General features: G+C 37.8%; 1 protein-coding gene across 1 annotated transcript in view; it reads right to left on the bottom strand.

Moving 5' to 3' along the window:
* The window catches only part of LOC135460117 (long-chain fatty acid transport protein 6-like), a 370,483-nt gene extending 354,867 nt beyond the window's left edge, over nt 1-15,616 (bottom strand). The window contains exons 1-7 of the mRNA XM_064736786.1: nt 15,386-15,616; nt 8,970-9,384; nt 7,797-8,009; nt 6,854-7,012; nt 5,074-5,198; nt 1,623-1,817; nt 149-239 (exon numbers count right to left, since the gene is read on the bottom strand). Of these exons, the coding sequence (XP_064592856.1) occupies nt 149-239; nt 1,623-1,817; nt 5,074-5,198; nt 6,854-7,012; nt 7,797-8,009; nt 8,970-9,384; nt 15,386-15,616 (1,429 nt within the window). The remainder of the gene's footprint in view (nt 1-148; nt 240-1,622; nt 1,818-5,073; nt 5,199-6,853; nt 7,013-7,796; nt 8,010-8,969; nt 9,385-15,385) is intronic.
* Between the last annotated feature and the right edge of the window lie 2,006 nt (nt 15,617-17,622).

The raw sequence follows: 17,622 nt of genomic DNA, 5'->3' as shown, positions 1-17,622 counted from the left end.
ATTAGCAACAGATCTCTGTTTGGATCTATTTTCCTATTTTTTCTATTTTCAAGTTCTAGGTGTGTGTCAAAAATCTGTTGCTTACAGAAATTTCGTCCTCTAAATTGAGTTATCTATTAGTTAACAGATAACTAATATTTTTCCTTACCTATGGGTGCTTTCTTACACCTTCCATTTTCATCTTTTATAAGTTCTTGTTTCCAGACATCATATTTCAACAACTCAAAAGAATGTAGAAACTAAAAAAAAAAGAAAAAAAGCACACATGCATACTTAAAACCACATTTTCTTACTAATTTTCTAGATTGGATAAGAATTGCTTTGAATTAATGAATAGTCCCTATTGAATATTGGAGACTTGAGATAGCCTGAAATAAACTGACTGTATTCTAAGAGGCAATTGTCAGAAAGTGTTCATATCATGATAAGCAACACTAAGTATACATATAAAGGTGAGTGTTCATCTCCTTTACTGATAAAAAGAAGCCCTTGTCTAAGAGTAGGGTCAGATTCAAATAATTTATACGAAGGATAAAGTGCATTTGATCAAATTGTCAGTTTTGCTTTAAAACTGCCATCCATTTCTAATATTGCCGAAATGCAAATCAAGATGATTCTCTGACAAAAAAAAAATTCCAAAATAAATTTACAGACATCTCAAAAATTACACCAGACAGATGCAAATAGAAACTTTCAACTTAATGACCTGATTAGTCTTTCCTGCCTCAATCCTCCATCCACGTGGTTAAGATTGCTAGAAGATTCAAAGTCTTGCAGAGTTGTTATCATCATCATGCCAAGGCATTTTTGGCATCTCAGATATAAAGCAGAAATCATTGGGAAGTCATTAATCTGGTCTTGATCTTAACTGATCTGAATCTTTAGTATTGTTTGAATACCATTTCATTGTTGTATAATGTTCATGAGTCACAGAAACTGTACAAATTGGAAAAGCATTTGAGACTGTCAGGGTGTTTTTATGGTAGAAACACTGAGAGTTTAAACGGTGGTTGTATTTGTAAAGGTATAGCTTAGATATTTTGAAATTAGTATTTTTCTCCTCTATTTGCTGAGAATTTTGATTTTTTTTTTATATTGTTAATCTTATTTCAGAGAAAATGTGATGCTAGTTTTAATGAGTGAAGATGCAGCCAAAGAACAAATTTGTATAAGTTTGCTTTGGAATATCTATCTCCTGATTTATTCAAAAATCAAAACTAGTTTCTGGCCTCATCATTTATTATATGTGGATTTTCAGGATGATTAGGAAACAATTAATAAGAATTGTCATTACCGAGTCCTTTGGGTTGTCACTTCTATACAGACAGTTTGGGGTTTTTAAAATGTATTTTAGGGGAAAAGTTTGGTACACGAGCTTCTATGTACTCATTGTGTATATTTACTGTGGCTTCAAAATACATGTACAGAGAATAGAGTCAAGGAAGTGGCTAAGAACAAGGCTTCTGTTTTCATGAACCAATTATTATTATTATTGTATCTGGAAAGAAGGAAGCATTTTCTTCCTTCCTGTTCTTTATGATTTATGCCTTTCCATGCCTTTTAATTTTTTTTAAAGTTATTGTATGGTTAATTGGTTGGTTGGTTGATTTGATAATCCTTACCTTTGAGAAGATGCCAGCACGGCCCACAGCTCCTATTTTATTAGTATAGTTCAGGAAACTAAGACTTCCTTCCGTCGACCCATAGAATTCAAATATTTTAACTGGGCCAAACCTCATCAGAAACTCTTTCCATACAGAAGGTCTAATCCCATTTCCAAGGGCAATGCGCACCTCATGAACTCTGTCCTCTTCTTTCTGTGAACAGACAAAAAGAAACATCCTGTAGCTGGGAAAAGTGCATCTAAATACCTAAAATTGACCTAATACTTTCTAACAGAACAATTTTCATTTGCGAACTGCCACCTTGACTAAAATACTTCACAGAATGGGGTTTTTTGCTGTTGTTGTTGATTTTTTAAAAATAAAACAGAAAAGCATAAGCAATCTTGATCTGAGGTTGAGGGGCTTTTGCAGGGTGAAAACTTTATTTTAGTAATTCTTTTAATTTTTACTTATGAACTCTATAAGGAGGATGTATATTAAAAAGTTTAAAAGATTTTAGCTGTAAATAAATGGATTTTAAGGAAGTGCCATTTTCCATAGAATGGAAGTTCCTTTCCCACCAAAAAGAGAAGTTTTCCTGTATCAACAAAATCGTGCCTTAGAAAACACTTGTGATACACAAAAGTTGATTCTTTTTGTAATGATACTTGGTGGAAAATTTTTCACATCTGCCGTGTTCCTTATGGAACCTGACAAAGCAGCAGAATAACTCAAAGCTATAGTAACTCATATTATTAGGTTCATTTTTAATCTTAAATCCAAATTCATCAAAAGATTATAATAAAATCTGCAGTCAAAATGTAGTTGCTAATGTGTCATTAGTTACATATTAGTGATGCAATTATTGTGGTAAACTATTCAAAAGTTTACTTGCATAAGTGCTTTTGGCATAGGAGCAGACTGCTCAGCCCTCTGTCCATAGGACTGTGGTCAAGACTCTCAGAAGCCCTCCCTTTTTTGAGGTGTAGTTGGGATTGAGTAATTAAGTTACTGTTATGGCTAAATGTCAGCAGAAAATAAACTTATTTCAGGTCAACAGGAACGGTTTCTTCAAATCAAATAAATGGTTGGTTTGGTTTTGTTGCAGTGTTATTTCAATCTTTAAAAGTGTAAAATTGTTTGATTTCTAAATAATGTTAGGGTGATTTAAAGATGGAACTTTGCCTTGTAATTGCACTGAAATGTTTTAGCAGTCACAAACTTTTGACTTTCAAAAACATTCACGTAAAATTGTTTTGTGAACTATGTATTAGCAGACAACTTCATTTGATCCAGAACTGCATTTTCTGGCAGATAAATTATTTGCCACAACAGGATAACTGTAATGCCAAGACCCAACCTCACTGTTAAACACAGCAGTGAAACTGGAGTTTGATATTCCCTGCTTCTGCATAATCAGACGTGTTTTCTTTTGCAATTTTAATGGTAACTCTGGAATAAAGGAATAAATGTTTTTGGTCACATGTATGTAATCCAACTGAATTTTAAACCAGCTGGGAGGCTGACTGGGAGACTTCCTTCTTGCATAATGTTGTCCCTTCTTCAACACTTTGTCTTCAGGATGAAATGATGGGTTTTGATTTTTTCCCCAATGTATTTTGTGGTACTGTAAGCCTTGAAGTAAAACTCAAGAGTTTGACAGATTACAAGCAACAGGAGAAACTGTTATTCTTACATTCATATCTTGGTTCACGCCCGGTTCAACAGGTGTGATCTGCAACATTTCCCTGAACTACCTTGAATTTTAAATGTTTTTACTTAAAAGTTACATGGTTCTCTTTAAAAACATTCTTTGACATACTCAGTCACAGAGTTTCTGTCCACATGGAGAAATCCCCAAGTGCCTCCTAGTTTCCAAATCCATGCTGTTTCTCAGTTTGTGAGACCTGGGCATGCTCAGTGAAAGGAGGGAAGGGCAGACACCCTGTGCATGATGTAGAGCATACTCCAACAAGTCCTGCATGTTCAGTCCTAGTCCTGAACCATACCAGACCTATTACCCTGCATGGGTTTCTTTCATTGCAGATGAACCTGTGTGATACAGTAGAGGTTAGATGTTATATATGCATATAATATCTGGTTATATGTGGCCATAGTCTAGTAAGATACGTGATGTTGACAGAACTCCTGATGTACCTGATCCACTCCTGTTAGCAACCTCACCTCCCTCAACTCATCCAGGCCATCTCTGGTTTTCCCTCTTACCAGTTGCCAGTTAAGTATCTATATCTTCTCTGTTCAATTTTTGTTATTGAGTCATGAAAATATAGTTCTCATTGCTCTTTCCTGCAGGAGAAACCTTTACACAACTGGTCTGGCCTAGCTAATTATTCCTTTGTGGTTTCCTGATCCATGGACTACTGATATAGTAGTTGCTGTTGGCCAGGCTTGAGTTATGTTTCAGGCTTGTTTGTATAGGCTTGAGCTCTGGCCAACAGCTATCCTTCTTGTACCCTTTAGTACTTTTTGTCTTTGATCCCTCTCCTACATCCAGACCACCCAATAATAAGATTCTGTTCAAATCAGCTGGAGAATTCTTTCAGATATTTTCTTGTTCCTAGTGCTTGCATTAATCTCTGACCAATCCCATTGGAGATCATTTGAACTTTGTGCTTGAGCATGAGGTTTTCTGAGGTATGTAGGAATACTTCTTGCCACTTCCCTTCAGTAATATCCTAACTACCAAGCATAAAATTTAAAAAGTTAACCAAGCTTTTCCAAAAATTAACCAAGCTATCATTGAAATGAGAGTTGCTACTTAGTAAGCATTTTCAGACTTGTCACTCTTTGGGGACATTTTACTTTGTTCCAAACCTGATCATGATCTTTAGGACTGTTATCTCAGGGGGGTTGCACCATACTGTTAGTACTTTGGCTTCATAGAGATATATCCATCATCAGATATACAGGCATGTAAGAGAGTGTGCCTTTGGAAGACCTCTAAGAAAAAGACTTAAACTAATAAAAACTCGTTCATTAGTTTCAAAGTTAAAAATTAACAATCATCCATTAAATACTGAACATACTAGGTCACTCTTGATAAACAATTACTTTGGAAGAGAGCACGGAAATTGTTAAATCATTCAATCTGGTATGAACTCTTTTTGGTCATTGTGAATGCTGAAGCTTTTACAGCTTACACCTTTTCCTGACTGACCTGTTGTGACCTGCTGGTCGCTCAGATGAAAAACCAACAAGCCTGGCTTTGCAGAGGCACTTCTGTGAGTGTCAGGGTGTGTGTCCTGTCCTGACAGGCTCGCTCCTTTGTCACCACTGCACTTGCTGGTGTGAGCTTGATTGCTATTGGTAACAGCAATGAACACAAGACACAAGGAACGCTGTGAAAAGCTATCAAACATTGAAAATACTGTACTGTTCAGAAATTAGTGAATCTATCTAACTTTCAGATTTGCTGTATCTTAAAGCTGCATTTGTCAATGGAACTTACACAGGGCTGATTGCAGAGATAGCGGCAGAGTTCTCCTATATATAAAAACATGGTAACATTGTATTTCCTACAGTCATTCCAAAACTCTCTCGCAGAAAATTTCCTCTTCAAAACACAGGTCGCTCCTATGTGATGAAAACAGGTAAGAAATTTCAAAATAACCTTTAAAATAAACCCCTTGTCTTCTACCACTATTGTAACAAAAAAAAAAAAAAAAAAAAAAAAAAAAAAAAAAAAAAAGAAAAAACTTGTCATTCTCTTAATTCAGTTAATGATAAATTCAGCTAATTGAATAAATTGTAAGCTGTTTCCAACACGATCCATCTGTTAAATGAAATTGCACAACTAAGCCTTGTTTCTTTTTCTGAGTAGTAACTAAAACCTTAGAGTAACAGAAGCAACAGAAGCAAAACTTTTAATGATCATTCATTGTTAGGAATAGCCTAAACATTTGGTTTCTGTCATGATCATGAGCTAGTTTAACTCCAAAAAAAGATCTTGGAATGGGGAAAATTGTAGCTTCTCTATTTGTGTGACAAGTGGTGAAAAGGAAACAGGCTGTCTTTGTTGTTTCCCTTTCATTCCCCTTTTTCTGTTCCTTGACAACTGAGAATCAAAACTATTTTCTTTTCTGTGACCCTGATGTTCTTTTAGAGCTTTCAATTTCAAAAGCCACTTCATTCTACCCTCTCATATCTGCCACCCTATCCCTTCCTAAGTGTTGTCAGTCAAAAATTTACAAATTTCTATCTTTTCAAAATTTTCTTTTTGCCCAAGTCGTGTTTGTCCTGTGTGATGTTTCCCAGGGCCTTCCAAATTTTGAATACCTTCTATTCCACTTTTCCCATCTTGCCTGTTCGTCCCTGATCTTGAAACCTTTCAGAGCTCTTCAGCCTCACCCTCCTCAAAGCTTTGTCATTCTAATCCCAGACTCCCAGATCTCTATCTAAACACCTAAGAAAGACATTACCCTACATTTTCTGTCCCAAGAAAATTCATAGCCTCAAACCTCTTCATACACTCATTTTCCCATCCCCTTTGTGTTTCTGTTAGGCAGAAGCAGTCTTGCTAGCAGTTACTGTGAGCCAGCATGCCTGCCTGCCTTGTTCCTGAATAAACAAAGCAGTGAAATGTCTTTTAAAGCACTCCAGTTATATACTTAGCGTGCCAAAACCCAGCATCTAGGCAATACTCTAATGATTGAAAAGGAGGATGTACCTGGCAAATATCTGGTTGATAGCTCTCTACAAATAACTCCCATTATCAAATTTAGAAGGGGAGATTTTGTCCTTTTTCACATTTTTCACTTTAAGATGATGAATCTAACTCTGTAGGTCTTATTCAAATAAGAGACTGAAAAAGCTCCACAATACATTTAGTCAATCTTATTCAGAAGGTTGAGCTTCCACAATGCATTTGTATCTTCTGACACTAAAAATCAACCACAGATGCCTGTGTGAATGCCTTTACAGACTTTTGGCATAGGGTAGGAGGATGATTTCAGGTTAAACCTACAGAATATATGCAGTGATGCTAACCATACACAGACCTCAAGTCATTTTATGCTGGATTTATACAATTATTAGTGTCTGTTCTAAGCTTCAAAAACTATGTATATACCTTAGATATTGTCCACAAATGGGGGAGGTGATGAAAAGGATAAAATTACAAAAGATTTTTGGTAAACGTAATATTTGAGTTCCCAAGCAGTTATTCACCTAATATTAATATGTTATAGCCTTGTCAAGTTAATGAAACTCCACTAGAAGGTTAATATTACCTAACTGAATGCATCCACTGATGCCAAGAAGAGAAGCACTGATGTGGTACAAGGGAAGAGTGACATATATAATATCCTGAGAAACTGCACCACACTGAGTCAATGCCAAGGAGGCAGCCAGAGTCCTGCGGTGAGTGATGATAGCAGCTTTTGGGAAACCTGTCAAAGGGAAAGAGCAAATAACTACAAATGTACTGCATGCATTAATAATTTTGCTGAAGTAGAATTATGCTGGGAATGTACAGGGAGAATTCTCTTCTTCTGAGTCTTTGTCCTATGCTTTGCTGTTTTATGAGTATATCCCCTTAGCCTCTCAGCTCCTTCACTCTTTCTGCCTGTAATTCCATTTAAACATAGAATTATAGAGTAGTTAGGGTTGGAAGGGATAATGTAAAATGTATTCCCAACTGCCCTGCCATGTCTGTTCCATTTGTGGGACAAAGTCCACGCCCTTCACAGGCATGTGCAGGTCAAATACACATACAGGTTTCCCTTGCCAGAAAGTGAGAATGGGAAAACCTCTGGAGAGCCACTGCGTCACTCAGCTTCTACTTGCAATACAATTAACTTCTATGAAGTTGTTTGGATTGACTAGTGGATGGATTTCCCCATTCTTCCACTCTAAAATTAACTCCTATTTCAAAATCAGAAGCAGAGGTTCCACTGTTCTTCCTTTCTGAGCAACTCTTAGAGACTGACTTTGTTTGCTTTATATTCAAGAAATTAATTTCAGCCATGGGGTATTTATGTAGAAGTTCAGTAACTGAAATTACACTCCTGTGTAATTTCAAAAACACTTCAAAGTGTACTGTGCTTCTAAATAAATCAATCCTCCCTGTCTTGATTTGGAAATTCAAGTTCTGTGGTTTTGTGTCTTTTTGCTTAATTTATACTGCCTTAATTTTCAGAGGTGCAGCTGTACTTTGTTAGCACACATCCTCACCTGTACTTCCCGATGTGAAGATATGCAGAGCTGTGTTTCCTGTGTCAGTGACAGCTCCAAGATGAGACGGAACAGGATGATCAGGCACCTTGTCTAGTTTGTCTGGTAGGGTGTGAACATGCTGGAAAGGAGAACTGGCGCTCATCAGCCAGACAGCAACATTATTTTCCAAGACATTCAAAACAAATTCTTTCTCTATTGATCCTAAAAAATCTGCCAAGTTAAAACAAACAAAAAACACGTGGTAATTTTTAAAATAAATACAACTGCAGACCTGATTACTGGCATTGAAATGATATATCATACCACTGTATAAACCTACCACAGGCATAGGTGGGCTAACCTGCATACTGGACAGTGAAAAAATCATCATGATGTTCAATTTCCCTATATTTCTCATGTGGCTTTAATTTTAATTGATAAAACACCATTAACTTAGTTGATGATGCTAGTATATAAGATTTAATTTAATCACATTTGTTCCAAAATTTGGTGCATATACCAAATAGCAAACCCTCACAGATTCATATGGAATTATGGTACTACTGCCAACCTGTACAAAAGATGAAAAAACAGGAGTAGAATATGCATAAATTGCCTAGTATTGCATAATGTGCCATAAACAGAGATGAAATTGCAGCTCCTTGCACTGTAATCTTTGCTTCAAGCAATGCTACCTTGGGATTGCTATTTAAAGTAGTTATAAAGTAACATAAATTTTTATGCAGGTATTTTGACCTGAAGGAAATCACAACTACAAAGGGAATCTGTGTCTTCCTGTAGTAAGTGAAGTTTTATATAAGCCACATAAATAAATAAATAAAAATGGAAATGAAATTAGGCTAAAGTATCTTCCAAGGCTGTTTTCTTGCTGATGCATGATTATTGCTGCTGATGCCTTGTCCTTGGAGAATTTCAGATTTAAGCTTTTAATTCTACTAATTAATTGCATGGGATTTATACTCTTGAAATGTAGACATTGTCTCTTTTCTCTCCTTTTTAGACAACACTGTCTCTTTCTTTCCTTAATTTTTCCCCTCCTTTTCTTCCCCTCTTTTAAGTGTGTGTATATATAAAGAACTTGCAGCTCTGAAGGGCTCTGATTTCCTATGTTTGATAAAAGCAGGAAACAGCAGAAAGTGAGCAGTAAGTGAAACACCACAAAGAACTTACCTTCTCCTATGACCAGAGCTTTTGCTGCGCATGTATTAATGCAGTGCAGGAGAGATCGTGAGCGGATATTGACGTTGAGAAAGGCCACGACTAAGCCCAGCTTGGCTAGCCCGAACCACACATGGATGAAGTCAGGTCCATTACCCATCAGCAGGGCCACAGTGTCGCCTTTTCTCAGATTCCCATAGTGCAGGAAGGCCTGTGCTACCCTGTTACTCCTCCTCTCCACATCCTGATAAGTGTACACCGTCCCTTCATAGATAAGGAATGGCTTGTGGGGGTTTTTTTCCACTGATTGCCTGAAAAGGTCAGTTATGGAGAGAATTCCATTTTTTGCCCACTTTTTTACTGTTGCCTTTGACCTCTTCCGTCTCAAGAAATAGATCAGGTCTGCCCAGAAATAGGGGAGAAAGATCTTCAGAGAGACACACAGCACCAATATTCCTCCAGCAACTGTTGAAATCCACGTGCATAACATGCTTGGAGCTGGGCAATAATAGATTTAGTCATCTCAGACATATACAATACATGCATTTTAATAATTTACACTGAATTTTATGACATAGAATGAAAGTTAACAAGGTACTTACAATTCCAGCAGTTAATTTGAGAACTGTTAGAAATACCTTATTGGGATTTACTAGAATAAAAAGACCCACAAAAGAGAAGAAGGGAGTTAAGAGTAAATAAAGGATTGTGCAGGATTTTTAACTTGTAATCAAAACTATGTCTAGATTTTTTTACTGTCCCATGGCAAATCCTAAAAAAAGGTGAAAACAAACATGCCAGACATAGACTATCAGACGTGTAGCATGAAAGTATGTTATGTACCATACACCTGTAAAATGTACCAAATGTTGTTCTTTGCTGCCTAAGTTGTGTTTTCTGGTGTGAGAGAATCTGAGACCATTTGAGACCAAAAGTTTGAACAGTCTGATCAACAGACTGAACATACACAAATTGCAGGCACCATACTCTGAAACTTCTTCATCTACTGAAGTATCCAGTTTTCACCATAGGATTTTCTGGCATTTGGAATAAATGGTGAATAATAACTTTGCAATATTTATATTGTTTACATTATTTACAATAGCATCCTGCAGTCTCAAAAAAAATTGTGCACAAACACAAACTGATGTTTGGAAAACAACATTTATAGCATAACAATTATTAATTAATTCTGTAAGGTATTTCAGGCAAAAATTAATTGTCGTATTTTCAAACAGTCATAGGGGAGAAGTTTTGAAGATCATACAAAATCCTTTGAACATAATATAGATAGCATTGACCAGTCTCCTTTTTAAAGTTTCAGCCATGATTACTACAAATATTTGAAATGTCTTATGTGACAATCTAGGATTCAGGAACACTTCAGCAATCTGAGAAGCTTTTCTAAATGGGATGACCTCCACCCTGTAGTTTAGAACTATCTTACTGACAAGCTGAACTTTTGTTATATTCCTCAAGCTTGTTTACATTTTAAACAATATTCAATGAATATACTTGTAAAATTCAGGGGAATTCTTGCAGAAAGCAGGATCTTGTATGTATCATAAAGTATATGAAATGTATTGGTAAAAGAGCAGCTTAGAAATTAAAGCATCGTGGCATTAATTGCACATAAACATACAAATGAAGTTAAAGCATGTGAGGTACAATGTTTTAATGTTCTAAACAAAAATTCTAAACCCATCCATTTCTGAAGTCTTCAATTTGTAAAGAGACATTTTTAGTTACCTTGAAATCTTCTTGATTACACTGTGTTACCTCTCTGATCAAATGTCTCATCTTTCTATGCTAAGAAACAATTGAAGTAGCTGCAAGTTTATTCTTCCAATAGATGTGCCATTAAAAGACCCTCTGTTTTAGCTCACATGGCTCCTTTACTGCCTTTCTGCCTTTCTCACAATGTTGTTATTTAATGGCCAAGGGCACAAACAGAAGACCTCCTGAGTGCCATGGCTTATCTACGACTTGGAAACCTTTGCTCAGCTTTCTTTGCCACATGCAAGTATGCAAGATTCACTGAAATGAATCAACCAGTAAATTTAGCTCCAGGCAAAGTCCAATTGGCAGACTTCATAAACTGAACCAATAAACAAATAATGTTAAGAGAAAATAAGTAAAAGGGATGATAATGTTAGACTAGGTTTCAGCCCTAGCTTTCTTTTAGCATTCTTATATTACTTCTATTACCAAAATAATCATGGTGTATAAGTAAGAACTCAAAATAAAAATAGAGGGAAAAATAAGCAGGCTACAGGGAAAAAAATTTTAGTCCTCAGAGCTGTGTCAGGATTAGTTTTGGTTCACTCTTTTCACACTTGAATGTGATTGGAAAGGCCCTTGTTTTAGAATTGTTTGCTCAAAATAATGTTTATGGAGCAGAAAATAAAGAAAATTAAAGGGAAAAATATAGAACATATAGAAAAGGAATGAATTTTAGGAAAGAGTGACTATTGTGAAAGAGCGTGCATCTCTCTGAGAGAGATTACAGTCCTACAGCCAGCTGCACTGCAGGAGTCACACTGTTGTCACCTGCTGTATGCCTGGAATGAAAAGCCTGATGCTTGCTTTTGACTGCAGTATTCTGGCAATATAACCAAGCTTGCTTTTGGTTATTGCTTGAAAGGTTTCTCCAAAGCATTCACAAAAGTACATGCACAGGAAGTTAAATTACACTCCAAATGAAGGGGCTGCTCAGAAAAAGGAAATGTTTTCTCAAATTTAGACAAATTCAAAACACTTTTGAAAAAAAATTCACACACTGTAAATGCAAACCAGTTGTTTCCAAGGAGGAATTAAACGCATGTTTAACTTGCATTCTAACCAAACCTTTTGTATCTTTCTCACAATATCAGGTTACTAAGTTACCGTCAAGTTCCAGCATGGTTTGGTTGTTTGGTGCATTTGGGTTTTTTAGAGGCTGTCTGTCAAAGTATGAAATCTTATTGTGTTTTCTCTTGTTTGCATTATTTTCACCAAGTTTCCATGAAGTGGAGTTTTTTTTGCACATGTATTGAGATTTTTATTTCAGCATGGTCAGAAATAAACTTAGTCCAATAAGTCCATAAAGAATTACAGAATCATAGAGGGTTTGGGTTGGAAGGGACCTAATTTCAGCCTCCCTGTCAAGGACCACCTCACGCTGGACCAGGTTGCTCAGAGCTCCATCCAGCCTTGGATGCTCCAAGATATTTTCTCATGTTGTCTTTGGTAAATTTACTCTGAAGTCTTGGAAAGAGCATTTGATCAATTATCTTAAAATAACTCGATTAATTCCTTTAGCCTGATTTTAATTAATGTGCAGTCTGGTTATTTCCAATCCTTAGTCCTAATCTGTTTATCTGTTGAGAGCATTCTATGCCAAAGAAGTATTAATCCAATGGAAACTGACTGCCAGCTCTTCTCAGTTGGAACTCCCTTTCTCTTTGCCTGGTTCTGATGGGGCATTATTCTGTTAGAGAAAAGGAAAGCAGGACCAGAGAGCTGCCACCTGAGACACAGGCTACGACATGTCTGCAGCTTTACTCGCACAAGAAGGGTAGCTCTGGGAGACAAGGAATGTACTGGAGAGAGCAATAGCACAAAAATCATTCAGTGGTTTAAAGGTTCAGCAAGACTATGCAGAGATGTTCTCCAGCCCCAGGGGAATGTGAACAGCCCCGTGTGTTGGCCTCTATGCCTTCATGTCCTAGCTCTCTAGGCCACCTGAGATGTCTCTGAAATACCTGAGAAACAGAATTTCTGTAACTGCCCTCATAGTTCATGCTATGATGACCTTAAATCTGCTTACAAGACTTTCTTTCATATGAGCTCTGCAAGACGGAAATAGTATTTTAAAAGACTTAGTGTTTTGAGCGATTGTCACACAACCTCTGCTTTGAAATTTGTAAGCACAAAATTTCAATTTAATTAATTGAAATGGGTCACCAAACTCACTAGGTTTGGTTTGTCATGGCTTTTTTGTCCCATAGAGTCAGAAAGCAGGCAAAAGCAGGGTTTTGTTTACTTACTCTCTCTGCTTTCTTTGTCCATTTATTTTTTTCTTTTCAGCTGTTCCTCTGCAATCACAAGGATTGAAAACATCTCCTTTTAATGAGAACTGATATTTTAAAGTATTTATTAGGTATTCTTAACTACCTTTTTAGAAAATGAAATAAAATTCAAAAGGAAGTAGTCAGTAGTATCAAAATACACAATGGACTATTTTTCATTATTTTCTGGCAACCACATGAATAATGACAAACAGGGAAGGAATCTAAATACAGAGAGCCCAAATGTTTACCAAGAATTATGGTAAGAATTCTGTCTTCCAAGTAATCCATCAGCTTTGTTTCAGTGAAACAACATGCTACCTTTGCTGAAAGCAATCTAATCAATAGGCAGCAAAATCTGAATTTTGAAGATCACCATATAATTAGTATGAATAGACAGAGATGTTTCTCTGATTGAAGCAGAGCTTCAGAAAATTTTAATGCAAGCAAACAAAATTATATCTCTGAATTGATTTCTGATGCATGCACGGGACATTGTGTTATGGAAAATAAGAAATTATCTTTAAATAGAAGCCAATATTCAGCCAATTTTATACCCAGTTCTTTTTCCAGTATCTGAATGACAAAGGAAAGCCTTTGCTTACCAACCTTTTTTCCTGTGTATGCTGATTAATGTCCTGTATGCAATCAGATAATTTCTGCCCCTGTGTGCCCCTTGCAGGAAGGTTGCATGGGTTATCCGAAAACGTTTGTTTAGTCAAAGCAGATGTTCTCTTGAAGCTCCACACCTCAAGTGTGTTGCAGGTGACTGTGGGCCTGGACACACAGGGAAAGACTCCTTTCTGTCACCTGCATGTCACAGGTCCCCAGATCTGCAGCTCCTTGCCTTGCAGCTGCCTTGGAGCATGTGAGTGAAAGAACACGCTATTTTGGAACAAAGTGTATTTGCTGTCTGTATTGAGAGTTAATTGTTAAAAGATTAAGAAGTCAATTATGCACTGCTGGTTTATATGCTTAAAAGGATGATAAGCAGCAAGACATAGGGTTGTACCAAGGGAAAGGACTAATCTGTTGAAATTACTGTTTCAGTGCAATAGAAACAACTTAGTGATGTTTCCATATGCTCCTAAATACAGTATATACAGTACACAGCAAACATGGCAGTACCATTGTCAGCATTGTCATGCAGTCTGCACAACAGGAACAAAAGCCTTTTATGATTAACACATTTTTAAAGTTTAGTCATACAAATATACAAAAAATCTATTTACATTCTTATTATACATTGTAAATGCTGAAAAAGGACACTATATTTGTGGTACTGGCAGTGCACTTGCTTGAGGAAGTAGATAAGGTTACATTAATGAAAATATACACACTGTTGACTGACCGTTTAAATCATGTGGACCAACCTCCTAATTTTTGAAACTCAAAAGTACCAGCTAGACAGCTTTTTAAAAGGTTGTTGAATACATGTGGATGGCTCGATTCCTGTTTGTATATTTTAAACTTTTTATTAGACTTATCTTTTATATATATATGAATATTTCCTGATGCATAATTATGGCATTCAGTTATTAGAAAATCCATAGGCCATTACTTTTCTCCCTCTCTCTTTTTTTTTTTTTTTAAATCCATAATAGCTAGCATTATTTAATTAGATTAGAATGCATTAGTTCAGGTTATGGATTTTGTTTAATTTGCATACTACATGCATATTTTATTTTGTTTACTCCATTTGGAGGACATAATTTTGAGCTGGTCATACAGTACCCTGGCATTTTATGGAAAGATTGGACTATCGTCCTGACTGGAGAAAAAGTCTAAAGACACTGTAAAGGGAAGAAGATTACTATGGAGCAGATAGCCTGAAAACATGACTCATCTGTTAGAGAAGAAGAACATGAAGAAAATGGCTTGGAGGAAGGATCAAGCAGAGGGAAGATTTGGCTTCTTTCTTGTGTTTTGTGATTTTGTTACTTGTGAATAAATTATTTTAAAGGTTGTGGTTTTTATCATTGAAAACAAGGACAACATTGGGAAGTAAAAAGTAAGGTTGAGAAGACCGAAGAATTTCAACAGAAAAAGAATCAGCAGAAGAGAAAGAAAGCATTTATTCTGTAGCATAATGGCTTTGAGTCTTTCCTAGCAGTCCTAGATTTCAGTCATTTACCTAGTAGCAGAAACTGGACTTGTATCATGCATTCCAGCATGTGTCCTGCAGATGACTAACAAGCATAAGTAAAGCAGAACTGTGCTACCTTCCTTATTTTCCTATTTAATATCTCCAAAATGAAATTATTAGACCAGATTCTTGGCATAAATTCTTTCACAGAATCACACAAAGGTTGAGCTTGGAAGGGATCTCTGGATGTCATCTTGTTTTCTGGCTCAGCAGAGACAGCTGGAGCCACTTACCAGAATCATGCCCAATCTGCTCTTCAATATTCTTTCTCCTGTCACAGGACACTGCTGGAAAGAGCCTGGCTCCATCTTCTTTACAGCATCCTTTTTAGGACCTTTTAGGTTCAGGCCTTTTTCAACATTGATCAGATCCTCTCCAAACCTTCTATTCTCCAGGCTGAACCATCCCAGCTTGCTCAGCCTATCTTCCAAGGAGAGATGCTTCAGTCGCCTGATGATCTTCATGGCACTTTGCTGGACTCTGTCCAGCACGTGCAGCTGTCTTGGACTGGGGAGCTCAGAACTGAATGCAGTGCTCCAGATAAAGGATCAGCTCCTTTGTCCTGCTGGCAAAACTCCTAAAGCAGTCCAGAGCACCATTAGTGGCAAGGGCTCATTGCTGGCTTATGATCAGCGTGGCACCTGGCACGACCTCCACGGCTTTGTCTGCAAAGCTGAGTGTCCTGCTGGATAGCTGGACATACAGGTGTCTGGAGAGGCCTGTCCTCAGGGACAGGACTTTGTGCCTCCCCCTTGCTTAACTTTTTGGGCTCCTGGCCTGGCAGCGTATGACCCTGGGGAGGATGCAGAGAGGGTTTATGACTCTGTGTAGGAGGGATCTTGTTGCTGCTCTGATGCCTCAGGTTTTAGCTTTTATATTTTTCACATTCTGCTCTGCTTTATTATTTAAGTGTAGGCTTCATATGAGGGGGTAGTAAGCTCTTTTCACAGAGTAGGTAGCCAAAACAATTGCTTCTTTAGCTGAGGACCCAAGCACAGCTGATCCAGATCTCAGGCCCAAGAGCATAAACAGTGGTGGACTGAAGAGAGAAAACAAGAAGGATGGGACTTCATGGGCTAAAGTTGCAATTGGACAATATGTTAATGGACCAAAACTTATAAAAGTGTGAGACCCTGAGATCTGTGGTCCATTTTGTGGCCATTTTGGGTTGTGCTGCATGGATCTGTTGGGTTGTGCTGCACACGGTGGATCTGTCCTCTTAATAAATACCTACTTTATTCTTTAACTCTGTCTAATCTCTGCTCTAGGTCAGCCTTCACAAGGCATCAGCTATAGCAAGTTTGCACCAAGCAATGCAGGCTGATAAAAAAGCAAAATCCCAGGATGGCAGAGGGTGTGGTGAGGATAAGGCATGGAGTGATGGGCTCTGGAACACAGCCTGGCCCTGAAGACTTCCGTCTGGGAACATCTGCCTGGGATCAGTTGCAGAGATGCAGGTCTGAAGCTGGGGCGCATTTCCCTTTGAGGGAACAACGAAATCATACCTGGCACTCCTGGGTGCCTCAGCTGCCTGAACCTGTCAAGGCTGAGGGAGTTCCTCTGATGGACCTGGAGCTGGACGCTAAGACCAGCAATAAAAATCTTCCCTCAAACAACACTGGCACCAAGGCCTCACTCAACTCACTCAATAAAAATCTCCCCTCAAACAACACTGCACCAAGGCCTCACTCAACGCTCCAACCCTCAAGAATTGACTGGGTGAGACTCGGTAACCAGATAAAGCAGTAAGGCCACAATCCATCACTTGGGGAAAGTCAGTAGCCGACATCACAGTCTGTCACTCAGGAACTCAGTGTTGCAAAAAATTCAGCATAAAAAACCCACTTCCTTAACACCAGTATTCATTAAGAAGCAGGAATTCTTTACTTGGCTGGATATGCAAGGGGATATCTCCTCCAAACACTGTGCATGCTGAGTTAGGGAAAGTCTATGTTTATATACCATATTTTACATACATATTCATATTGATTTTTCCAAAATAAACATAAATATGATAATAATTTCCCCAAAATCATGAGTACACTTTCCTTCCCTGTTATGCATGCTTTCTTCTGTCCTAGGGGCCTTTTTGGTGATCCTTCCTGGTGGGTGACCCCAGTGCTGACAGACACCAAGTGAAACTGGCAGAACACTGGGGCTGGTGGACTTCCAGTTCTCCTTCTTACACAATGGGCATTGTGCAGTTCTACAGGCCAGTGGATTTTGAAGAATAAGCATTGTGTTAGCTCACTGGGTGTAGAGAATTTATCATCTGGTAACATCAGTACATCCCTTGGCGACATCAGGTACCTGGGAGAAAACACTATCCAGCACCAGGTAACATCACAATGGGACATCCTCACCCAGTGCTCTCTCCAGGAGCACTGTGGCCCAAGAACAGGTGTCTGGGGTTACTGTAGTGCCACTGCCAACTCCACCCCTCTGCTTCTTACCAGTGTTTCATACCTGC

The sequence above is a fragment of the Zonotrichia leucophrys genome, chromosome Z (genome assembly GCF_028769735.1).
Source record: "Zonotrichia leucophrys gambelii isolate GWCS_2022_RI chromosome Z, RI_Zleu_2.0, whole genome shotgun sequence".
Lineage (NCBI taxonomy): Eukaryota > Metazoa > Chordata > Aves > Passeriformes > Passerellidae > Zonotrichia > Zonotrichia leucophrys.
Note: the sequence above shows the minus strand (reverse complement) of the source record. Positions and strands in the feature narration are given on the sequence as shown.